This window comes from Pleurodeles waltl, chromosome 10 (genome assembly GCF_031143425.1).
Source record: "Pleurodeles waltl isolate 20211129_DDA chromosome 10, aPleWal1.hap1.20221129, whole genome shotgun sequence".
Lineage (NCBI taxonomy): Eukaryota > Metazoa > Chordata > Amphibia > Caudata > Salamandridae > Pleurodeles > Pleurodeles waltl.
This window is the reverse complement of record NC_090449.1, coordinates 626,318,174-626,344,403: the sequence shown is the minus strand read 5'-3', so window position 1 is coordinate 626,344,403 and position 26,230 is coordinate 626,318,174. Positions and strand designations below refer to the sequence as shown.

General features: G+C 43.6%; 1 protein-coding gene across 8 annotated transcripts in view; it reads left to right on the top strand.

Moving 5' to 3' along the window:
- The window catches only part of PRKAG2 (protein kinase AMP-activated non-catalytic subunit gamma 2), a 1,410,703-nt gene that overhangs the window by 368,328 nt on the left and 1,016,145 nt on the right, over positions 1–26,230 (top strand). For 2 of the 8 annotated variants that reach the window (XM_069211105.1, XM_069211104.1), the window contains exon 1: positions 25,142–25,318. The exons of the other annotated variants lie outside the window; for them this stretch is intronic. In XM_069211105.1, coding sequence (XP_069067206.1) covers positions 25,280–25,318 — 39 coding nt within the window. In that variant the 5' untranslated portion in view covers positions 25,142–25,279. Of the gene's footprint in view, positions 1–25,141; positions 25,319–26,230 lie in introns of those variants that run through there. 8 annotated transcript variants of the gene reach the window in all.

The window sequence follows — 26,230 nt, the reverse complement described above, 5'->3', positions numbered from 1 at the left end:
ATGAGCATGTGTGTGCAAAGCAGTTAACTTAACTGGGTTTGTTTCCGCACCTATATAATAATATCGGAATTATGCAGAGTGGTATCTTGTACAGAGATACCACTTCAGATGACTAAGGATTCCATCTATGTGCACCTGTGTGTGCTGTCTGGGTTTAAATGTCAGCGTTTTGATATATCTTTACTGTTTTGCTGTGTGTCTAGTTTTAATGAGGTTCATTATCTCTTGTTTTGAGGGAGAGGGGACAGGTTTCATCCCATTGGGATATCCCTTCCCCCGTGGAGGCTGCATGCTTAGCGATTGGAAGAGATGCTCTGCCAGTCTACGCCATAAATAGTTATTGACTTTGGTCCTGACATTGCACTTACATTCAGTACTTGGACTCCAAGTGGTGTAACAAAACCTCAGCCCCCCCCCCCAGCAAGATAAGGTTACCCATTCCTTAACTGCCTTGCTGCTTCCGAGTATTTCATTTGTTTGCAGCTGTACAGCCCAAGGGCCCCCCTTTGAGGAGAGCGGTGCGGGGGCTGACCCGCACGTGCCTCCCTTATACCCCTGACAGATGACGATAGCGGGGTAGTTCCGTTTTTTGAGTCTACCAGGCATGCAGGGCTGTGTAACATAGGAAATAAAACAAGCATTATCAAAGCGAATAGGTCTTAAAGGTTAGCTTGGCCAGTGGTTTTAGCCATGCTGTACCACATCTCGATGCTGGGCAGCATGGTTGAAAGGAAAAAGAAAAAAGCCTGTGACACATCCAGCCACATCATTCTGTAGGCACGAGCACCATACGTATGCACATGTGCCTACAAATTACATAAGTGTTTTTTTTTTCTTTTTTATCCACTGATCCGTCGTGGATAGGTAAACAAAAAGAAAAAAAATAGCGAGAGTAGGTGGGGGAAAGCTACATGGGGGGGAATCAAAAAAGCAATGCGTGAGGAAGCAACACAGGAGCAGGCTGCAGCAATACAGAGGTTCGGGATAGTGGAAGCAACACAGAGGGTGTGGTGGGGGAAGCAACATGGAGTAGACAGATAGGGAAGTGAGTGAAGAGGGCAACGAGGAGCGGGGGGAGGAAACAGGTGAGTGAGCGCTATGTGGAGTTGGAGGAAGAAGCATGCAGCTAAGAAAGAAATCACTCCAGAAAGAGAAGCACACAAGTGCATCATGGATGGGGGCAATGAGAAGCACAGGGCAGAGAAAGCTCAGCATGAGCGTGAGGCAGAGGGGGAAGTACATAAGGGAGACAGAAAAAACATGCACTCTTGTGGAGTGCTTAAACAAAAAGAAATAAGTGTCACGTTTAAAGTGAACAGTCGAAAGACACAAATAATGTGTTAATTTTCCAGGGGAGAGCCAAAAGAACAAAGAGTAAGTAAAGCGTATAAATAAAAAGCAAGCAAATGAAAGTAACAATAAGGCAGCCAGTGGCAAGCAATTGGCAGGCTCCAAACCCACTGTAAGCTGGCAATACATCTTGCAAATATGAAGAACATCTTGCAACAGACAGCGCTGTGCTGTGTAGTAGACAAAATTAAACCAAAAGAAATGTTTACTAAATTAAACTATTCTTAACTAAATGAACATAAAAATAAAGACGGCTTCGCCAAACACAGGGCAACATCTAGGAGGTCAACAATTTTGGACCTCATTGAGGACACCCATAATTCCTGATGGGGTCTGGAATTCTGTTACATGGAACTACCAGTGATTACAAGGTCTTCTGCGTTACCTTGGACTGCACATATTTTGCCCAAAAGACAGCAGAAATCTTGGGAGGGGTGGAAACTGGAGGGAAGAATCACACATTTTTTAGATCATCAGATTAGGAATAGTGGATTCAACTCGAAATTCCTCATTAATCAGGGGTTTTCTCGGGGTTCAATCTAGAATCCCTGTAAACTCTCAATAGACCAGATGCTGTAATCACGTTTTCCCTTTAAAAGGGTGGACTTCTCTGTAAGAAGTAAATTGACTGGAAATTAACGTTCTCAAAATAATATCTTGTTCATTATATAGCACTTCGTACCATACTTCTGCCACTGTGCTGTACGTAATAGATCCTACTATTGCCCAGGTTCATGATCCTGACTAACTTCTGAAAGATGGAAGGCTCAGTGTGTTCGAACTTCAGACCTCCACATCATTCCAGACGTTAGCAGCGCTGAGCCATCCGAGGTCCCAAAAGGGTTTCGTTCTTTTGACATGCACAAATACTGCTCTGCTACAAAACAACTGACCTTGAAACCTGGAAGATTCAGTGCACTGTGTCTCCAGACAATTAAGGCATCGAGTCTTTGGGGACCACGTAGACTAACAATTAATTTGGAAGCACAGGTTGCTCATATTCCACAATTCGCCCTACACGTCCTTCGGATCTATCCTGCCTCCGCAGGCCGTACCAGACCTTCAGACTTCGAGATATATAACACTTTTTGACGCAAGAAGGATTGATGCAACGCAGAGCTGCAGCCCTTAGAGAAAACTGTATAAAAACGTGTTCCAGTTGTTGTTTCAGGCCCATCTAAAGCACTACTGAATGACTGCCCCTTTCAGAGTTTAGTTTCTAATAATGGCTCGAATCAAGTACACTTTAACTATGCCGCAATGGAGTACCAAATTATTTGGCAAGAATGACTAAATTATGCAGGAAGGATAGGCAAATTGGGTGGCAAAGAAATGTAATTTATGCAGCATTTTTTGCAATAAATGGCAAATTATGTGGCACATTCTGTGGCTTTTTAGCTAGCATTTTTCACATGTTAACAAAGAATATATAGGTTTGTTAATATAGGACACTGATCAATCAGCTGTTCCTATTCAAAATATTATTAACAAACAATGTTTTTATTTATCTTACATGAAAATACAGAAATGTCATCTGGTGAACTCTGGAGATATGGCCTAGTCACCACTGGCTAGAGCAGCCGACCTTAGAACATGAGGAAAAAGGTTCAAATCCTGGATGTGGCCTATTTGGGGTTGCAAACGGGCCGATTCAAAGATTCGGCCCATTTCTGAACCAAAAAAGGCATGTTTACATGTACCAAATAACGATTCGGTAACCTTTTACCGAATCGCAGGTTGGGTTTCCAATTCGGTATTAGAAGCGGTGTGTTGAGGACATCCCTTCCTAATACTAAATTGCAGTGGTATGTAGGAATGTTTTGCAACTGAAATGCGGTCACAAAAACATTTGCATTTTACCACTAACTTCGATTGGATGATAACCCATTCGCAAATGGGCATGGGATCCCTTCCTCTTTGATAACATTAGTAAAAACATTTTTTAAGAGCAGGTCGTGGTCCCACGGACCACTGCCGGCTCTTAAAAACTTTTTTTTTTTCAACATTTTCTTTTTTTTTTTCAACATTTTCCGTTTTCCTTTAAGGAAAAAAATCTGCATTAAAAAAAATATATACTTTAAAAGCAGTCACAGACATGGTCGTCTGTTGTGATTTTAGCAATTCCCTGTAAGTCGAATAGCAAGACCTACTGCATTAATATTCATGACGTAGGTCTATTTGCAACCCACTGGGTATCGCAAAATGTGTCAAAGACACATATGTACACTGATGTGTGCGATAACCAAATAGCAAATCGCTAAGATTTGTCATTTGGTAATCGCAAACAAAAATCTACGTACATGTGGCCCTTAATTTCTAATCTAGTTCTAATGTCCTTGGGCCAGGTTTGTATTTAAAAAACGGTCTTTCTTTCCTCCATGAACATGCAAAACGTGTACAAGGGGATCCTCAGAAGAAAATAGGCCTACACCTGTTAAGTTTTTTGATTTACTGTGTGTTCCCACCACATGGCCTCTGTAAGCACCTCTTTCCACCAAGAAAGAGGCCCGTGGAACAGTTCTGTATCTCATTTATCCTATAAGATTCCTACAAGTAGGCAATTTAAGATATAAGATATCTTACCTTAAAAAGAGAGGCAACATGTTGAAAGAATACTGTAGTGGAAACCAGAGTGTGTATGGACCGTAAAACAATACATTTTTATGGCTAACTCACGGCACTATCTCACTGGCTTGGTGTGTGAACTGTCTCAGACGGGTTAGCTTCAACATTAGTTTTACCAACCTAGCAACACCCTAAAAGGTCAATTATGAGCTTGTTGTCGTGATTCAGTTGTAGCAGTGTGCTGATACTTCAGTTTTTCAGGTGGTCAGATTTAAGAATTATTTCACTGGTATGTGAAATGAATCCTTGGAAATTACACTGAATCAAAAGAATTCAGAACCCTCTATTACAATTTATTCCCGTAAGTTATTATCAACATATTTATTCTGACAAAATCAGTTTAACGTAGAATTACAAAACACCTTCAAATATGTAGCCAAATTTGGAGAGGTACAATTGCTGCAAGAAGTGAATCACACATGGTGAGGGAAGGTCGTGCATGTAGGATTTTCACTAGTAAAGGGTTCTGGGCTCTTGCCACCAGAGGGCAGTACATCCATAATTGTCCGTCTGAAGACAGAAACTCAGTTTCGAGGAGTCAATGAAATGTTCAATCTCTAGTACTACTAATGGGCAGGGTATATAGCACATAGGCTCCGAACATCAAAATAATTAGCCCCTATTAGTGAATGAAATATGTAAAAAGTCGCCTATTTTTGCAAATTGGTGCAATTTTGAACTTTTAAAGACACACAGTCTAACTGTCCTGCACAGTCTGGAAGGCTACATGGATTTGAGTTTGCTGCAGGCCATGTTTCTTTTAAAATCAGACAAATTAACACTAAAAACCGGCCCAATAGGCCAGAAAACCGCCCCAAACACAGACCTATCAGACCAGCCCCAAACCCACTGTCTGTTTGCCGTATAGTCCAGTACGGCGCTGTTCTATCGATTCTGCCAACCGGATCATCACACTGGAAAGGCAGCTGAGGTTTTTACTGCAGGCTTATGCATTTTGGGGGTCCCACACACCAGTTATAATTTTTTTTTTTTAATACTGAGAAACAGAAAGCCCAATCAGCTCCTTCTTGATGCTATTAATGTGGTAAAACCACTAGATGGCACCAAATACTGGATACTTTTTCCCCAGAATGCACACCCTCATAATTTCAAGCCGTTCCTTCCATGACGCACTAAAGGGAGGCCCGGAAAATGTTTTAATCCCCACACCCTCACTAGCTTTTCACATGCTCGACTACTATTAATAGTAGGGAGCATATGTACAGATTTTAGGGATTGTGATTTTGCAATTACTAATGTACAAAAACGTACAAGTTTCAAATAGCGAGTCTTAGTGGGTCCCAAATTGATCTTCCTCTTGAAAAATAATGAGGTAGGTCACAGTGTATGACCCATTGCTAACTGCAGCCATTATATGGATGATGGCCTGCTGCAGTCAGCTGACCACTGTCTGTGACTGCTTTTTAATAAATACATGTTTTCTTTAATTTAAACATTGAATTGTCATGTTTCAAGAATAGGCAGTGTTCCCTGGGACTACTGCTTGCTCTTAACAAATATTTGTTTCAACATTCTCAAAGGGGAAGGTGTCCATTGGGAACCTCTTTCCATTTGCGATTGATTACCTTCCTTTTAGGTGTTAGTAAAATATGAATGTTTTGTGACTGTAATGCGGTTGCAAAACATACATGCAACTGTGATTCTGTATTTGGATGGGACGCCTTAAACACACCCCTTCTAAATACTGACTTGTTAACATAAATTGTAATTCGGTAACATGTTATCGGATACCAATTTGTGCTTTTGTTCACTTATAAAAGCATTTTTGTGGTTGCCAACGGCCCGATTCTGTGAATCAGGCAGTTTCCAATTGTTAAAATGCTTTGTACAAATGATTCTAGGCTCGGTACTATGCTCTTTAACTCAAAACTGTGAATCAGCTCTCTAGTAACACCATTAATTCACACACATATGGACCTGCCACGTAGTATGCATGCCAACTAGCCTAGTTAGCAGTAGTAACCTCGCTAGACCTCCAGTCACACCTAAAAAAATTACAAGACATCCAATTATCAAAAGGCAAAACATAAATTATCCTGACCCTGTTTAGTACTTACTACAGCCCAAGTAAGTCTCTGCATTCTGATTGGAATCACAAAACAAGGATGAGAAGGTACAGGAATTGAATGGGGCTGCAAGCCCTTCCAATTGGAACTTTGTGTGCAGTAGAGAAAGGAATACCATAATATGACATGGCTGTCATGGATCACAACTGTGGGAAGAGTGGAATGCTAATTAAGTAAGCGATATCAATTTGAAAGGACTTTAACCCGTGTAAAATTATCAATGTGGTTAAAGCGGGAATGTTGATCTTCTGAAATATTGAGCAGACTCCTTTGCATGCATCTTTGTTCACATAATTTTCTTTCTTTATGAGGAAAAAATATCTTAATCCTATTTGTATGATAATAATGAAACCCCATAAAGTGCATATTACGGCTTTAATTATCTCATGATGCTAAAAAAATGTGTTAAGAAATAGCAGTATAGAATTTGGCAGCAAATATCTTAACGTTAACAGCTGCAATAACTAGGGGCATATTTAAGAGCCTCTAGCACCTCCTTGCGCCACATTAGTGTACACGTTTTTACGCTAATGTGGCCCAACAAGGGCAAAATCGCTGCGCCATATTTACAAAGGGGCACAAGAAAAGAAATTACGCTAATGTCTCATTAGATGGCACAAGGGGCTCTTAAATCTGCCCCAATGTTTTTAACAGAACTGGAAATGATGTGGATCCATTCAGATCGCGGATCCAGCAACCATTATTTAGCCGCAGCAAACATATTAGCGCCGGCTTGCGCCATTCCACAGCGCCAGCAGGGCACCATATTTAATAAATGGCGCAAGCCGCTGCTAAAATTGGGTTAGCGTCATCAAAAATGATGCTAGCCGGGTGGGGGTGGCGGTATGGGATGAGGAGGTTGTGCGCCCAAAAATGACATTAGGCTGGTTAGCGACAAAACAAAATACCGCTAACCAGCCTAGCATCATTTCCAGGCACACAACCATCCTAAAACATGACTCCTGTCTTAAAAAAGACAGGATTCATGCCCACCACCCCAATGGCCAGCACAGGGGACCAGTGTCTCCGGGCATGGCCACTGCCCCCAGTGCCATGCAGGGGGCCCCTTGTTAGGCCCCCCTATGGTACTTTAAAAAAAAATCCCCTAATACTTACCTATACTTACCCTACTTACCTGGGATGGGGTCCCCCGTCCTGTGGTGTCCCTCTGGTGTGGGAGGGGGTGTTCCTAGGGCTTGGGGTGGGAACCTGTGGGCCAATTCCCTGGTGTCATTTTTTGGTGCAAAACCCCCTTCTTCCATACCGCCAGCCCCACCCGGCTAACGTAATTTTTTTTTTTTACGCTAGCCTACCCTTTGCACTGGCTTGCACCATTCCATAAATATGGTGCCCGGCTGGTGCTCAGAAATGGTGCAAGCCGTTGCTAAACATTTTGGTGCAAAACCGTGTTAGTGCAGTTTTGCACCAAAAGTATAAATCAGGGCCTTAGCACTATTATTTGGGGCTGCATCCCTCTGTGCATCATTTTTGCATGGAGGGATGAATATGGCGCTATGGGGATAGCACCATTTTTTGGATGGGAACGCTTACCTTGCATCTCATTGACGCAAGGTAGGTTCATGCATCCAAAAAATGGTGCAAACTCCTATATTTTGATTCTAGACGTGCCTAGCGTCAAAATATAAATATGGAGTTAAGTTTGTGCTGAATTTGCATTTAAAAATGACGCAAACCGGCACAAACAGAGTATAAACATGCCCCTAAGTTAGACAAAAGGAAAAAGAACTGATGATGGACGGAATGCTGAAAAATGCAAACATTCACCTCCATTCAGAAAGCTCTGGGTTTAATCCATTGTTTTTTTGCCTACCACATGACCCCAGTTTGGACCCAGCCATATACAAATCAGTCCTGACCCTGTTCCCCATGCAAACAAACCACCCAAACTGCCAAGCCAGGTCCTCCCCGGACCGGAAAAAAACATCCTGGGCCCAATTTTGGGGTATCACCCCTCAACATCTGGACTAGCTTGAATCAAGTGGTGCTATGAGCACGGGACCCACATGTGGATATACCTTTCCAAACTAGGGCAACAAAAGCAAAATAACTGACAATGGACAAAATGCTGAACAATGCAATCATTCACCCCCAATCACAAGGATCTGGGTTTCATCAATCATTTTTTTTTGCCCAGCATGCCACCCCAGTTTGGACCCAGCCATATGCAAATCAGTCTTGACTCTGTTTTACAGACACAGTCCAGTCCGAACTCCTAGGCCAGGTGCTTCCTGGACCAGAAGCAAACATCCTGAGACCGGTTTCGTGGCATCACCCCTCATCAGCCAGGCTTGCTTGAATCCAGTAGAATAGTGAACATGGGACCCATGTCTCGACATACCCTTCCCAATTAGGGTGACAAAAGCAAAAATAACTGAAGATGGACTGAATGCTGAACAATGAAATCATTCACCCCAGTCACAAGGATCTGGGTTTAATCCATCATGTTTTGCCAACCATGCCACCCCAGTTTGTAACCAGCCATATTCAAATCTGTCTTCACCCTGTTCCTGTTGGGAAAAGTCCTGTCCGAACTGCCGGGCCAGGTCCTCCCTGGACAAAAAACAAGTATTCTGGGACCAGTTTTGGGGTATCACCCCTCATCAGCGAGGATAGCTTGAGTCCAGTGGCACAGTGAGCACGGGACAGATGTCTGGGCATACTCTTTCCACTTAGGGCGACAAAAACAAAGATAACTGATGATGGACGGAATGCGGAACAATGCAAACATTCACCTCCCCCCAGTCCCAAGGATATGGGTTTAATTCATCGCTTTTTGCCCACTACACCACGCCAGTTTGGACCCAGCCATATGCAAATCAGTCCTGACCCTGTTCCCAATGGGAACAGTCCACCCGAACTGCCAGGCCTCCCTGGACCAGAAATAAGCATCCTGGGACTGAGTTCAGAGTATCAGCTCTCATCACCCATGCTACCTTGAATCCAGTGACACGGTGAGCACAGGACCCATGTCTGGGCATACCCTTTCCATTAAGGTGACAAAAGCAAAAAGAACTGATGATGGAAGGAATGCTGAACAATGCAAACATTCACCCTCAATCACAACAATCTAGGTTTAATTCATTGTTTTTTTTGCCCACCAAGCCACCCCAGTGTGGACCTAGCCCTATGCAAATCGGTCTTAACCCAGTTCCCCATGGGAACAGTCCAGTCCAGCCCAACTTGCCAAGCCTGGTCCGCCCTGGACCGAAAACAAGAATCCTTGGACCTGTATTAGGGTATCACCCCTTATCAGCTAGGCTAGCTTGGATTCAGTGGTGCAGGCAGGACAGGACCCACATCTGGGCATACCCTTCCCACTTAGGGCGACAAAAGCAAAAAGAACTGATGATGGAAAGAATGCTGAACAATTCAAATATACACACCAGTCACAAGGATCTGTTTTGAATCCTTCATTTGTTTACCTTCCACGCCACCCCATTTTCAAGCCAGTCATATGCAAACCAGCCTTGACCCTATACGAATAGTGCAGCCCAAACTGCCAGGACAGGCACTCCCTGGATCCGAAACAAGGATCCTGGGACTGTTTTTTTAATCCAGTGGCGCAGTGAGCATGGGACCCCATAGGGCATACCCTTCCCACTTAGGCGACAAAAGCAAAAAGAACAGATGATGAAGAGAATGATGAACAATGCAAATATCCGCCCCCTGTCACATCTTTTTTTTTGCCCACCATACCACCCCAGTTTGGGCCCAGCCATATGCACATCAGTCTTGATCCTGTTCCCATGGGACCAGTCCAGCCCGAACTCCCAGGCCAGATCCTCCCTGAACTGGAATATGCATAATGGGACCGGTTTCAAGGTATCACCCCCTCATCAGCTACACTAGCGTGAATCCAGTGGCACAGTGAGCACAGGACAAACGTCTGGGCATACCTTTCCTACTTAGGGTAGCAAAACAAAAACAGATGATGGACGAGATGCTGAACAATGCAAACATTCCCCTCAGTCACAAAGATCAGGGTTTAATCCATCACTTTTTTGCTAACAACAACACCCCTATTTGGACCCAGCCACATGGAAATCAGTTTTGACCCTGATCCCACAGGCAACAGTCAAGCGCGGACTGCTAGGCCAGGTCCTCCCTGGCCCAGAAACAAGTGTCTTGGAACCAGTTTTGGGGTATTGCCCCTCATCAGCCATAGTAGCTTGAGCCCAGTGCCACAGTGAGCACCGGACCCATGTCTGGGTATACCCTTCTCACTTTGGTAGACAAATGCAAAAAGAACTGATGATGGACAGAATGCTGAACAATGCAAACATTCATCCCCAGTCACAAGGATCTGGACTTAATACATTGCTTTGTGCCCACTACACCACTCCAGTTTGACCCCAGCCATATGCAAATCAGTCCTGACCTTGTTCCTCATTGAAATAGTCCAGCCCAGACTTCCAGGCTAGGTCTTTCTGGACCAGAATCAAGCACCCTGGGACTGGTTTCGGGATATTAGCCCTCATCAGCCAGGCTACCCTTAATCCAGTGGCACAGTGAGCACAGGACCCATGTCTGGGCATACACTTCCCACTTAGGGCAACAAATGCAAAAAGAACAGATGATGGACGGAATGCTGAACAATGCAGACATTCACCCACATCACAAAGATCTGGATTCAATCCGTAATTTTTTTTCCCACCACGCCTCCCCAATTTGGACCCACTCATGTGCAAATCAGTCTTGACCCTGTTCTCCTTGAGAATATTTCAGCCTGCACTGCCTAGCTAGGTCCTCACCTGGACCGTACACATGCATACTTTGATTGTTTCAGGGTATCACCCTTTCTCAGCCAGGCTAGCTTGAATCCAGTGGCGCAGTGAGCATAGGACTCACATGTGGGCGTACCCTTTCCACTTAGGGTGACAACAGCAAAAAGAACAGATGATGGATGGAATGCTGAAGAATGCAAACATTCACCCCAGTCAAAAAGATCTGGGTTTAATCCATGATTTTTTGCCCACCACGCCATCCCATTTTGGACTCGCTGCACCACTGGATTCAAGCTAGCCTGGCTGATGAGAGGTGATACCACAAAACTGGTCCCAGGATGCTTGTTTCTGGTCCAGGGAGGACCTGGCCTGGCAGTTTGGGTTGGACTGTTCCCATGGGGATCAGGGTCAAGACTGATTTCCATATGGCTGGGACCAAATGGGGGTGGCGTGGTAGGCAAAAAAGATGATGGATGAAACCCAGATCTTTGTGACTGAGGAGAATGTTTGCAATGTTCATCATCCTGTCCATCATCTGTTTTTTTGTTGTTTTTTTTTGCTTTATTCGCCTTAAGTAGGAAGGGTATGGCCAGACCTTTGCCCCATGCTCACTGTGCCACTGGACTCATGCTAGCCTAGTTGATGAAGAGTGATAGTTCCAAACTGGTCCTAAGAAGTCAAGGGAGGATCTGGCCTTGCAGTTCAGAGTGGACTATGTATAGCAGGGGATCCAAATTGGGGTATTGTGGTGGGCAAAAAAAGATGGATTAAACCCAGATCCTTGTGACGGGGGCAAATATTTGCTTTGTTCAGAGTTCCATCCCTTATCATTACTTTTTGCTTGTGTTGTCCTACGTAGAAGGGGTATGTCAAGACAGGGGTCTTGTGCTCACTGCACCACTGGATTCAAGCTAGCCTGGCTGATAAGGGGTGCAACCCCAAAACTGGTCCCAGGATTCTTGTTTCTGGTCCAGGAAGGACCTGGACAGGCAGTTCAGGCTGGACTGTTCCCATGGGGACCAGGGTCAAGGCTGATTGCATATGGCTAGGTCCACACTGGGGTGGCGTGGTAGGTAAAAAAACGATGGATGAAACCAAGACCCTTGTGACTGAGGGGAATGTTTGCATTGTTCTACCCATCATCTGTGTTTTTTTTGCTTTTGTTGCCCTAAATAGGAAGGGCATGCCCAGTTGTTTGTCTTGTGCTCACTGCGCCACTGGATTCAAGCTAGCCGAGCTAGCGGTGATATCCCCAAACCAGTCCCAGGATGCTTGTTTCCAGTCCAGGGAGAGCCTGGCCTGGCAGTTCGGTCTAAACTGTTCTGTTCCCATGGGGAACAGGGTCAAGACTGATCTGTATATGGCTGGGTCTAAACTGAGGTGGTGTGCTGGGCAAAAAAAGATGAACTAAACTCAGATCTTTGCGACGGGGACAAATGTTTGCATTGTTCAGCATTCCTTCCATCATCAGTTTTTTGTGCTTATGTTGCTTTTAGTGGGTGCGGGTCCTTTGCTCACTCTGCCTTTTGATTCAAGCTGGCCTGGCTCATGAGGGCTCATACCCTGACACCAGTCCCAGGATGCTTGTTTACAGTCCAGAGAAGATCTGGCCTGCTGGTCGGGCTGGACTGTTCCCACTGGGAACAGGGTCAAGACTGATTCACATATGGCTAGGTCCAAACTGGGGTGACGTGGTGGACAAAAAAAGATGGATCAAAACCAGACCCTTGTGACAGGGGGTGAATGTTTGCATTGTTCTGCATTCCATCCATTATCAGTTCTTTTTGCTTTTATCGCCCTAAGTGGGAAGGGTATGTCCGACGGGATCCTGTGCTCACTGCGCCACTGGATTCACGCTAGCCTGGCTGATAAAAGCTGATAGTCTACAAAGACTTTCATTTGAAGTTTTCTTATTTCAAAGGCAGAAATGAGTATAATTATTGGGCCTCTAAGACCACAACTTTAAAATCTCGGACTGAGGACATTTTGCCAGGAGGAAAAGATAGATGCTGCAGGAGGGACTGCCACTCTGCCTGTTGCTTTGCTGTGATGGCATGTTGCTTGCTGCTTCTGTCCTGGGAGTGAAAGTATTGGACTTTGCTCTCTGTGTCCTGCTTCCAAAGATAGGTTCTCCTAGGGCTTGGACTGAGCTTGCCTGCAGTTAGAATTCTCAGGGACATCAAAGACTTCAACTGCCAGCACCCGGGTTCTCTTACTGAGAGTCCAGACTCGTCAAGTGGCGGCAAATCAAGTTCCTGGGCCCTTGGGAATGAGTTCTGGTGTAACCAAGAAGAAACCAGCACATCGACTCCAGAGCGATTTCGGAACCGGCACCGCTGTCTGACTCCATGTCGCTGCCTGCACCAGAGCCATGGTCCCCACTGAGTGCAACGACCATGACTGACGCCACAGGCCTGATGCTGCTCCATCGCTTCTGAAGTCCTGCCACAGTGTGAGTCCCAAGTGCCGTGTCAACGACGTCCATGACACCCAACTCTGATTCCGCCGCAGCACACGTGGTCTCGTGGTGTGATTGCAACACCGCTAAGTCGACACCTCATGTCTTGACCTGCTGGATTCATCTAACCCCCCAACCCACCTGATTTGAACAGAACAGATGCTTTGCCACTGACGCCACATCACCTCGCCTGTAACTGTAAGGAACTGACGCCTCACCTCCCCTGCTTTGAAATAAGGATCTGACGCCTCACCTCCACAGTAGCAGTAAGGAACCAACACCGCACCGGCTCAAGCAACTCCTCACCTCTCTGACTCCTTGCAAAGTCTTTGTTTCCTCATTTTCCAAGGTGCTGTACCTGGGGTCCGTGCAACTCTTTGACCTGCCTGCACTCCCTCGTGAGTGCCATCAGACTGTTGGGAACAACTCCATCAAGACATCGTGATAGCCCCATTTGGAGCTATTGTGTCTCTAATCGCTTTACTGAGATTAATCTTCAAAAATTCATATCTTTCTTGTTTTACTCAGATAAATATTGGCATATTTTTCTAAACTGATGTGGAGTACTTTTGTGGTGTTTTCATTGTGTTACTAAGTGTACAAATACTTTACACATTGCTTCTCAGATAAGCCTGATTGCTCATGCCAAGTTACGAAGGGGGTGAGCAGGGGTTGTCTTAGCTGTGTGACTTCCTTACCTGACTAGAGAGCAGGTCCATACTCGGACAGGGTGCAAACCACTGCCAACTAGAGACCATATTTCTAACAGCTGACCGCAACACGAACACCATGTTGCAGCAGGGACATGTCGCCTGTATCCAGAAAACAATTTTCAAAAAATAAGGGGAAGAGTGACCACATCCTGACCCCCGGTGTCACAAAACTCCTGATTGGCTGAACACAACATTGATAGTATAATGTGGCCACCATTAGAGGATTCGAGGACATGACCCCCTTTCAAATGCATCGTATTGATTGCCAGTTTTTTTAGGGTAAAAAAAGGAACACAGTTGGTGGTGTTATATTCATGTTAGGAATTCTGGTAAGTTCTCATGTGAATTTACTCTGTAAGAAATGCGGACCTCTGCTGAGATTTAATGAACCATTTTTGAAAGAAAATGATTTTCTTTCATGATTTTCTCATGGAGATTCTGAAAAGTGATCCAGAAGCTAAAATGAGGGCACATTTTCTGCAAGCTTATACTATCTTCCTCAGCTATGTGAGACAATAATCAGCAGTCTGTAATTTGATTTCCCCATGTTCTAATGCAACTTCCCATAGTGCTCTAATGAACTACTAGAGTGCAAACATTCTGTTCTTATGACAAATGCGTGGCACACCTGAATTCCATCTTAATGGAATCAAAGCTGTCAAATGTAAAGCTTTTTCTTAAGAAATTTATGTAATATGGGAGTTTATTTTGTCACTGAAATTATGATTAGTTCTCTAGAAAGCTGATATGAGGACACATTTTCTTAAATATCTTCATTGTCAATCCCAGAAAGAAAGTCTTGTATGCTGAGTGAAACACAAAATTCCAACACCAGAAACACCCTCTCAGTTGATTCCCTTGTGCTTTACTTTCACCACAATGTTATAATGAGCAATTAGCATTGTAAATCTGTGTATTTATGATAGATGTGTTAGGCACCTGAATGCCATCTTCGTGGATTCAAAGCTGTAAACCTGAAATGAATTCTAGAGCTGACACTGCAGTAGTAATAAAACGAGGGGTTTCTTTTTGTTATAGAAATTGTGATTACTGCACTAGAAAGCTAAATCAGGACACATTTTCTATGAGTTCTCAATTATCCTCTTAATTCATGTCAGTAAAACAATTCTGATATGCAGAGTGAAACATCTACTTCCAACACCAACACCTGTCTCTCAGTTAAGTCCCTAGAGATCCCTAATGATGAATCTCAATACAGAATTCTAATGAGCATCTAAAGGGCTAACATTTTGTATTTGCATTTTGTTGAAATAAGGCCTGTTGAATGTAAATCCTTACTGAGAAGCAGGCTGAAGTAAATGAACATTTGGATGTAACTGCAGGTACGAAACAGTGGCCTGTAAATGTGAAGGGGGTTACAGGTTTTTAGTAGTTTGAGGCATAATATATATTTTAAAGGGGCTAAAAATAGCGAAAGAGATGTTTGCTTAAGTACAGCATCCCATTTCTACATCTGTTTACTAAGCCTGAAAATCAGTCATTGATCATCTGTGTGTGTGTGTGTGTGTGTGTGTGAGTGTGTATATATATATTGCAGAAAAAAGGGTTAAAGTAAAGGTATAGTTAGATTGTGTGCTAAGATGATAAGCTACGCTAAAAAATAGAAGTTCACTGAAAAAAACAACGGTTAAAATGACGTTATGGTTAGGTGTTTGAATGTTACATGAGCTAAAGTTAAAAACCCAAAAAGCACTCAAATTCACCAGTTATAGTAGAGTGAAATAACTATAACCTGTCCCCTCATCATGCACTGCTTACAACCCCACATATTCCAAAATGCCTGCCATGTGAAATGGTCATGGAAGGGTAGAGTTTAGGTTGGTAAGGATTCTGTTGCTAGGATCCAGGGATGGATGGAGCTAAGGGGCAGCTAGGAGTTTTAGAGGTTATGGATGGGTGGAGTTTAGGGTGTTAAGGTTTTTTTAGGGTTCAGAGATGAGTGGAACTAAGTGGTAGTGATAATTTTTAGGGCTCAGAGACAGGAGGAGTTTAGTGGTGTTGAGGGGCTTTTAGGGTTCTGCTTTGGATGGAGTTTAGGGAGAGAGAGAAGGTTTTAGGGGTCAGGAATGCTTGGAATTTAGGAGTGATGAATGGGTTTTTTAGAGCAGGGATCAGTGATCTATAGTGGTAGTACGAGCGTGGGTTTTTACGGGTCAGGAATGGGTGGAGTTTAGGTGTGATGAGAGAGTTTTAAAGTTCAGGAAAGTATGAGGTTTACGGATTGTGAGGTGTTTTAGGGATCAGGGATGGGTGTCATTTAGGGCAGTGGCTGCTCTTAAATAAACATGCACTTTCGTCTGCTGGCTCGCCTCCTCTGGTCCTCCTGCAGTCCCTCGGTGCTCTGAGTGGATAATTAAAGTCTTCACACCAATCTTGATGCTGCTTTCATGCTGCTGATAATGTTAGCACTATGAGAGCAGCATTAGGATTAGCTGGAGTGGGCTGCCACGACGCTCCAGCAGGCACTGGGGGTTTGTGCCTGCTCTCCATTCAGCTGCCTCAGACAGCTGAATGGAGAGGTTTACACTGCGCATGTCAGGCTGGCCGCCACAAGACGGCTAGCCAAAATGACATGCGGAGTGTAAACTGGTAGAGTGAGCGTCACTCCCCTGCTGCCAGTCAGAAGCAGTGCCCCGCCCCCAAACACAACTTGGCTGTGGAAAGGGAAAAATACAATGGTAATAAATGTCTTTTATTACCATTTTATTTTCCCCTATTTTTCGCAACGAGCTGGCAGCAGGTGGGTGATGCTCCTCTGCCCTAAGGGAGCGGCTGCTGCTGGTTTAGGGTGATGAGGGTTTTTTAGGAATCAGGGATTGGTGGAATTTAGTGATAGCGATGGATTTTCAAGGTTCAGGATAGGTACAGTGAAAGAATGGTGATGGGAATTTAGGGCTCAAGGATCCGATTTAAAAGTATCCAAATGAATTATTTTTCCATACATCACATGTAACTCTGAACTAATGACACCTGATGGAAAAGCACAAACTTACAATCACCCAAAAAACAATCGAATAAAATGGCATACCACCCAGGAATAGCAGCTGTGTAGGTGTTTGGACCGAGGACCAGTGAAGGAGGCATCATTGTGGTCTGTGAGTGACATTGTTTGCAAGCATTTCATCGCCCCTGCCTGAAGCATGGATGAACGGGCAACTTAAGAGTGTATTCTTTATTGAGCATTGATTTCTCTGAACCAATGATATGTTTGATACATTTTGCCCATAAATGAGATGCATGTGCAAGCGTGTGTGTGTGTGTCCACACACATACAAACACAACAGGATACCACAGCCCTAACATTCTTTGACCTTCTATCCAACCTAATAAGGTAGGTCATCTGAGACAGCACCTTCAAAAGTATTACTGTTAAGGTATGTTAGGGAATTTTTAAACTGCACTAGGTATATCCTAATAAGCAAATGCCAGGCCTCCAAAAATCATAAAAATGTTACTAGACATGCAGGTCGAGTATCTTGAATAATCTACTCGACTATTACTGTGTTATGATGACTGCTCAGTGTCGCAGTTTCAGTCAAAAATAGTTTAATCAGGTAATAGCAGTTCACTTGGTACCACCAACCAAAGCAGGCCACAGGTTCCCCTAGCTCCACCAACTGACATAGAACTCCCACAAGTAGCCGATCTCACCACATTCCAAGAGAACCTTATGGTTGACAGTGTTCTCAAAGAAACAGCAAGGACTCTGTCAACTGCTGCAAGGTGGTAAAACACAACACACACCCCTTACCCACACAAATATAATATAGGAACTTAGAACAAAACAAAAGATAACCAGAAATTAGAATAGTGACAAAAATACCAAAATACGGTATTGCAGAGATATTACACATTTTAAGACTCATAATCCTTTAACCATTGTGGCTTGCAACAAACTCTAGAGTTTCTCTCCAACTTAGTTGAAACCTCAGATAAGTTGGACCGATGCACAGATATATTAGATTCATCAGGAATTGGAAAGTCATTGAATCCACCATGCAAATAAGATCCAGATGAGTCCAGACGGTGAGATCCAGATGGGTTTCTCCATTTCACAATCCTGGACATGCTCCACACATCATTATTGTCCAATATTACCACATTACGCCTTACTTCTTTGATGCAGAAAGGACCCATGAATCCTGATCTCCCTTTCTTTCCAAATCCAGGTTTCTTCACCAATACCATTTCACCCACAGCCCATTCAACCTCAGAGGCATTATGTTTGGAATCATATCTAGCTTTGTATTTTTGCTGATATGATTTCCTAAGTCCCTTGTTCAACTTCTCACTTAGCTGCTCTGACTGCAGCAACATTCCACTCATCTATGCTATATTAATTTTAGTACAACCCACTCTCACTCTCAAATACACAAAAGGAGAAATTGAAGTGACAACATTGGGAGCATTGCGATGCGCCCACCACATCTCTCTCAGCAGGTCAGACAATGGTGTCCTAGTTCGAACAGCCTCTTGAACACAGTATTTCACCATCCTTTTCATCCTCTCAGCAAGACCATTAGTCTGAGGTAAATATAGACCCGTTCTCAGATGCACCACAGCTAATGACTTCAGAAAATCCTGCATTTCCTGAGAAATCAGTTGCACTCCATTATCAGTCACCAATTGACTAGGTATACCCTCGCAAGAGAACTCCTCTTTAAGAAACTCAATCACAGTCTTAGTGTCCAACATACCCACACATTTCGTTACTACCCACTTTGAAGTATAATCTACCAGAAGCATTACATAACGTTCATTGGCAGGCAATAAATGGAATGGGCCCATGAAGTCAAGCCCCAGCTTTGTCCAAGGTTTTTCCGGTACATCAGCGGGGGAAAGGGGAGCCTTAACCACAGACTTTCACTTATCACTGTGTGCACAGGATACACAGCCCTTCACCACAGCCTTGACATCCCGATCTAAACCTGGCCACCAGTACACTTCTCTCAACCTAGATTTAGTCAAATTCCTGCCCATGTGGCCCTCATGAGCTAGGTTGATGATTTTATCCCTCATACCCAATGTTGAATAGTCTTATTTCCTCTAAATAACTCCTCTTTATTACAACAAAGTTCATCTCGCACATTCCAGAACCCATTCAAGAAATCAGGAATATCTTTAAAATCTGGCCACCCCTTCACAATAAATTCCGCAAGTACCTTCCTGTGAAGATCTTCCTCCCTCGCACACTTCCATTCGTCTTCAGATATGGCCACTTCTCTCACCCAACTGATCACTCCAACAGTATCCTCCCCTTCATCTTCACCATCAATAGGAGCACGTGACAAGAAATCTGCTACACTATTTCTTGTACCAGGTATGTATTCTACTTGGAAATTGTACTCCATCAGGCCCTCAACCCACCTTTTTATTCTGGGTGTCAAATCTTCATTCTTCTTTGAGGAAAGAATTTGGATAAGAGGCCTATGGTCTGTCCTTACTACAAAGGGTAAACCCCATAAGTAAAACTTGAAATGCTTGACTGCCCAAAAGCATGCAAGGGCCTCCCTCTCAATGACTGAATAATTCTGCTCTGCACCTTTAAGAGAACGGGAAGCAAAAGCAATTACCGTCTCTTCCCCCTTCACCTTCTGGGTTAAAACAGCCCCTAATCCATCAATACTTGCATCTGTGTACAGTATGGTTTTAGGAAACACATCAAAATGTCCCAAAGTGGGCATTTTGCCAATACTGTCTTTCACAAAGTCAAAAGCAATCTTACATTCACCAGTCCAATTGAATTCTGTACCCTTCTTCAAGAGGGACCTCAAAGGCTGAACCATACTTGAATAAAATTCCAATAAATTTGGAGTAATACACCGCCAGGCATAGGAATGATCTAGCACCATCCTTATCCTTTAGTTCAGGTGCCTGGATAATGGAGTCAACCAACTCCAATTTGGGTTTAATGCCTTCACCTGAAATGGTATGACCCAAATAAGTCACAGCGGTAACTCTTAATTTGCACTTTTCCATCTTTACAGTCAACCCTGATTAAGACAACTTTTTCAGTACTTACCTTAAAATCCTGTTGTGGTCACTTAATGTCTTCCCATGCACCAAGATATCATCCTGGAAGAATAAAATACCAGAGACAACTTCCAGAACTTTCTTCATTATACGTTGGAAACAAGCGGCAGCCGAAGCTAGCCCAAACGGCATTCTTAAGAACTGATATGCTCCCAACGGCGTCACAAAAGACGTTAAGTGCCTGGAATCAGGATGGAGAACAATTTGGTGATAGGCTGACGATAGATCAAGAACACTGAAAATTTTTGAACCTCCCAGCCCAGATAGTTCCTCTGAAATGTTTGGTAAGGGTTGACAATCTACCAATATGTGTTTATTGAGATCTCTGAGGTCCACACACATACAAATCTGTTTCCCACCCTCCTTAGGTGCCAAAACTATTGGGGCCAACCACTCAGAAGACTCAATCTCTTCAATTACCCCCAAATCCAATAATCTTCTAAGCTCCCTTCTGAGGGGTTCCAACATCAATTTAGGGACCTTCCTTACCTTGTGTACGAAAGGAATTGCACTACTCTTGAGGATTATCTTGTTTTCAAAACCATTAAGACATCCTAGTTCATCATTGAACACTATGGGAAACTCCTTAAGAATATCAAGATTCGCACTCTGATCACTCACAACCATGACCTGACACGTAGAGTTGGGATCCAGCTTGATGTCCATGTCCCGCTGATGTCGCCAACCCAACAAATTATCCCCTCACTTCGCCACATAAACCTTCCCTACAGTCATTCTGTCTTGAAATTGAATTGTTATCACTCTGTAACCTATTACATCAATTTTGGTGCCACCATAACTCACTGGATTGATGTTGGGCTTTTCCAAAGAACCACACTCATCACCAAATATCATTTGCCAATTCTTAACACCTATCATAGTGTAGGGAGATCCTGAATCTGCTAGCACCTTAACAACCTTGTTGTCTATCCTGACAGCACATTCAGGCATAAATATCGGACCCTCATCCACAGCTCCGACATTGCCCACAACACAACTAACATCTGACTTCACACAGAACACCATTTTGCTCATACTGTCTGCAATAGAATCCACACTCAATTGTTTGTCACCCTTGCAAACTCTTGCATAATGACCCCTTTTCCCACACTTTCTACATGCAGAATTCTTAGCAATGCTAAGGTTGGACTATTAGCAGTATGTCCCGGGTTATCACAACGGTAACATCGCATTTTCTTATTTTCCTTCCCTCTCTCTCTTACAGAGGCAGATGGTTTATTGTCAAGGCTCACTTTCAATACTTCATCACGATCATGAGTCACTTTTATGGTGTAAGTCTCAGAGACAGTGTGTGCTTCAGGAACATTCATCTCCTTGATCCAGTTACCAGTACTTTCCATTCCTTCCACTATTGCAATCGCCTCCTTCAGGTCAGGATTTTTTGTTAACAGTTTTTCCTGAACAAGTCTGCTGTTGGTACAACGTACAACTTGATCTCTGATGAGGGAGTCAGTAAGGTCACCAAAATCACATGTGCGTGCCAATATTCGCAAGGAAGCAACAAAATTCCCCACGCTTTCAGTTTTCCCTTGGACTCTTGCAAAAAATGTATGTCTTTCTAAAATTACATTTAGCTTGGATTCAAAATGCTCTGCCAGCATTTTAACTGACATCTCATAAACATCTCTGGGCTCACCTTCTGCTCCCCCAAATTGTCAATGTCTCTAAACTGTCATAAATGTTTCTGCCTTCCACCCCTAAATTGTGCAAAAGCACACCTTGTTTCCTTACAGGGGAAATTGTTTCTCCTCCAATGGCTATTAAATAAGAATCAAATAAATTCTTCCATCGCTTCCATGGTAAAATTGGTTCACCTTTGTCTGACAAGAATGCAGGAGGCTGTGACATTGTAGTATTTGCCATTGTGGAGAAAAAAATATAAATATTAACAAGCAAGTATATGAAGAACAAAATATGCAAAACACAATAATAATTCCTTCAATTAGTGGAAGAAAATTGAACTTCCAAAATGGCCGCTGGAAAGTGCAAACTGCCTGCTTAGAATCGTGTATCCAACAAATTGTACTCCCAAGATGGCCGCCACCAGCTCCGTAGAACGTCTTCACACATGTTAAGCTCACACGCACATGTCAGAAATTATGTCACGAGCTTGGTTGCTTCGCGCGCATGCGCGTTTATGGCCGCGTCTATGGCCAATAACAAACAGCCTGATTTCACTTGGGTGTAGAGTCACACGTCACACAAGCACACAAAATAGCAAAGCTGCCCATAATGCAGCTTACTTGGGTGCCATGCCAAACACTGCAGCGCCTTAAAGATAGCCCCACCTGGAAAGCTCGCTGGCAAACAGTACTAGCGCCTCAAAGACTGGGGCCACAACGGTGTTATCCTCACCGTAAGAGTTGGGAACACTAGGTCTGCTGGAAGCGACGCTTGGCAGCCGGCTCACGTTATGAAGACGGTAAGAATACCAATCCGTGGGTCAAGGAGAGGTTGGTGGTGACGCCTGTCTCCTCCAGGCAGCTCGTCGCCAGTGCTATGATGACTGCTCAGTGACGCAGGTTCAGTCAAAAAAAGTTTCATCGGGTAATAGCAGTTCACTCAGTACCACCAACCAAAGCAGGCCACAGGTTCCCCCAGCTCCACCAACTGACATAGAACTCCCACAAGCAGCAGATCTCACCACATTCCAAGAGAACCTTATGGTTGACAGTGTTCTCAAAGAAACAGCAAGGACTCTGTCAACTGCTGCAAGGTGGTAAAACACAACATACTGTTATGTACTTGACCCATAAACAGGTCTCAAATTGTGTGATCCTAGTCAAATATTTTATTTTACAGAGTCGCTTTTTTCTTTATTCTCACAAATGAGTGTACCTTCAAATATCGCAGCATTTCTGCTGTACAAAAAAACTTCTATGTTTCATTAAATAAACTAAACATTTGCACCATGTATAAAAATAAACTATCCCACACATAGGGGACACATGATCCATTACTTGCCTCTTGGTTTACTAACAGCATTGCTACCAGGGCAGGAGGGTTTATGTTTAAACATTCATTTGAAATATATATATATATATATATATATATATATATATATATATATATACATATATATTCCTAAAGCATGATGTGGTCACACACTGTCATTTACAGATAGAAAAATTCCAAGAAATTCCCAAAATCCTTCCAACTACCTTGCAGCTTTACTGATAAAACAATATAATGTATTAGCAAATCTGTGAAAATCTGGTTTCAGAAAACATATTTATTCTTTGCACATCCCCGTGTAAAGTGTTATGATCTGTCTTTACCCTATTGCTTTTATCTCACAGAAGTCCAAACAATGGGCTTTCACAACTGCTGAAATATGTTTTGAAATGTGTGTCCAGATGACTTTGCTATTTAAATGTTGTGTATAAAGAAAAATCTGACAAAGTCCTGGAACTCTGCAGTCAGAAGGAAAATTAATTGTAAGACAAACTGACTTTTGACCTCTGTCTCTGAACTCAGAGCAAATGTGACAATAACAAGATTTAAAGGCCTCCTTTACTTTCTGACTGAACAGAACACCTTCTCTAAGTCAACTGGCAAGTAAGTCCTAAAAATAGATCAACCTGATAAACTATGGCTCAACATAGAGTGGGTGAGTAGTATTTTCGAGGCCTGAATGATTTTTGCTTACTCACAGTTACAGGAATAGGTTTCACAGTCACATCCACTATAAATGGTTTGTATTATTGTAGTTGATGGGGGTCTTTCTTGGCCTTTGAATTCCTAATTCTATTAAAGGTGAAGAGTAGACTGACCAGATTTTGAAAACCAACAATTGGAACATTCCACAAACATAGAATTACAATTTTTCGTTAACTGTGGGGGCACAGAATGACTTAACTGACAGTGTTCATCAACAAAGAAAACTGTCAGTGAAATAGTAAAAGTTAGGTTGAACACCTCCCCCCCTCATCATTACAGACACTGTTTCCAGTCCTGGACTTTTGTATGCTCCCCGAGTCTTGTGGCCTTATTTTGCTTCCACTAAATCAATTAAGCTAACACACCTTAAGTCAATGATCTGTCATTGAAAAGTTTGGTACTGGAGACACTCTCCTTGATGAACTGGAGCGGGTGATCACCCTTCCAAGAGGATCTTCAAGGCTGGCTTTAGGACAGTGCGACAGGTGCAGACGTACTGGGCGCTGATATGGAGAGGGGCTGATCTCAAGCGGGCTGCTGTGTTGAGCAATCACTTACGATTTAAAGTCACCTGCTGCAGAGTTCTTTGTGCTCCAGCTTTCAGGCAGCAATACAAATGTCAAGATAACTCTTGTGATTAATGTTCCTGCGTGAGAGAGTGATGGGAGTTTTGTAGTGGCAGTTTTTACTTGCCATAAAGTAGCGCAGAGGGTTAATATGCCTGCTGAAAAGAACAGATCTGTATTTTATGTGGATAGCTGAAAGGATTAGTAAAGCCAGCCTTTACCAGTGCTTTAAAACAAATGAAATGTATGTGAGAGATGAGGGGCACTTTTGCCAGGTGGCAGTGACGGAGTCCGATGAGAAGGTCACTGGCAAAAAAAGATTGTTGCACTGGGTGCCACCAAAGCGAAAGCCAGCGCTTCGGGCCTTAATGCATCTTTTACACACAGTATCCCCTTGTATTAACTGTATTGCTTTCTGCTACGGGTTACTGGCTAACACTACACTGAAAGCATGAAAACCTTGTTTCTCTCTGTATTCAGTGCACGCTATGTGACAATTTGGGAATATGTAGACTTTACTGAAATATACTGTATCAAATGAGGGAAACAGAACTGTCGTGCCAAAGGAGGTCGACTTGCCTCCTCTTTTCTGCTTAATGTATTTAATTGTAGAAAACGAACAATTGAGAGTCATTGATTTTAGTACTCTTGAAAATATATTATTACATACTATAAAAACACGTGCGCTGTTTTTGCGCTCGGAGTCTGTAGAATGGACGCACTGTATTCTTAGCCCATGAAGCGTTAACGTGACAGGTTGCTGCATTCTTGTAAACGGATCCGCTACAGGCTTGGCATTCGGCCCTGTGACAAGGAGGCGCTGTCTGTGACATCCTGGGTCCCCAGGCTGCTCGCTGCGCCTTCCTCTCGCCGAGCCGCGCAGGAACACACCCAGCAGTGATTCCCCATCTGTTGCAGCGGCGACAACAACCGCAAAACCGATCGGTAGGGGGGCGGGCTGGCATGTCTGCGCGCCGGCGCCGGTCTTAATGCTGCCTCCATGGAGCTCCACACCCCTTCGACTGAATGCCTCCGAGCTGTAAGTTGTCCTCTCTGAAGTATCACTTGACGTTTTGCAGCCGCTGTACTTCTCGCCCGCATGTCAGTCAATCAGACCGCGAATGTGCCTTGCAGTGTGGTGATGTGGGTGTTGGCAGCGCGCACGTTTGAAAGCATGGAAGGCGTAACTTCATTGCCTAAAATGTGACACGATTTTCGCCCTGTGTTATTCTTCCAGTCGGTGTGTTACTGTTGTTTTGTAGGCGAAGACAAGTAAAAGTTTAATTGTTGCTTTTCATGTCACCTACAAACGATTCTTCTGTCTGCAAAGCCTGGGAGGGAGCTGAAATAACGCGAGACTGACGCTTGCCTAGAATTATGGGATTTTGACTCATGCGACCACGGCTGAAGAGGTGTTCAGCGGGGACTTTAAGGCTTTGAGGATTAGTTCATGTTATTGAGTACAGACTGCAGAGGGTAGACGCGAAATTGGTAGGAGTACTGTGGCTGGCGCGAGTAAACTGGCCTCAAGGGAAGAGCAGACGATTTCCCTTCTGGCACTTTTATCTAAGACAGCCACTCAGGGGGCGCCCCACACCTGGATGACGTTGCCTCAGTCACACCACCCAATTAAGGCCAACAGTCTGTCGGAATATGTCTGTCTCCCTTTTTGCCCTTTTTCAATTTCTTGCAGGCTAGCTTTCCTATCTATGTGGAGGACTTTTTGCTAGCAGTCAATGTTTCCAGGAGGTGCTCGGAAGGCTTTTTAGTACTGTAGTAGTAATAAATCCCATACAATATTTCCTAACTCCAAGTATTGCCATTGACAGAGAACACAGCAGTTGCTTCCTATGCCTCTCAAAGTGCAACACACGAAATAACCTGTACACATGATGCCATGCTGAGGCCTTTGTTAACACCAATAGGTTCTCAAGTGTGATGATGTTGTTTA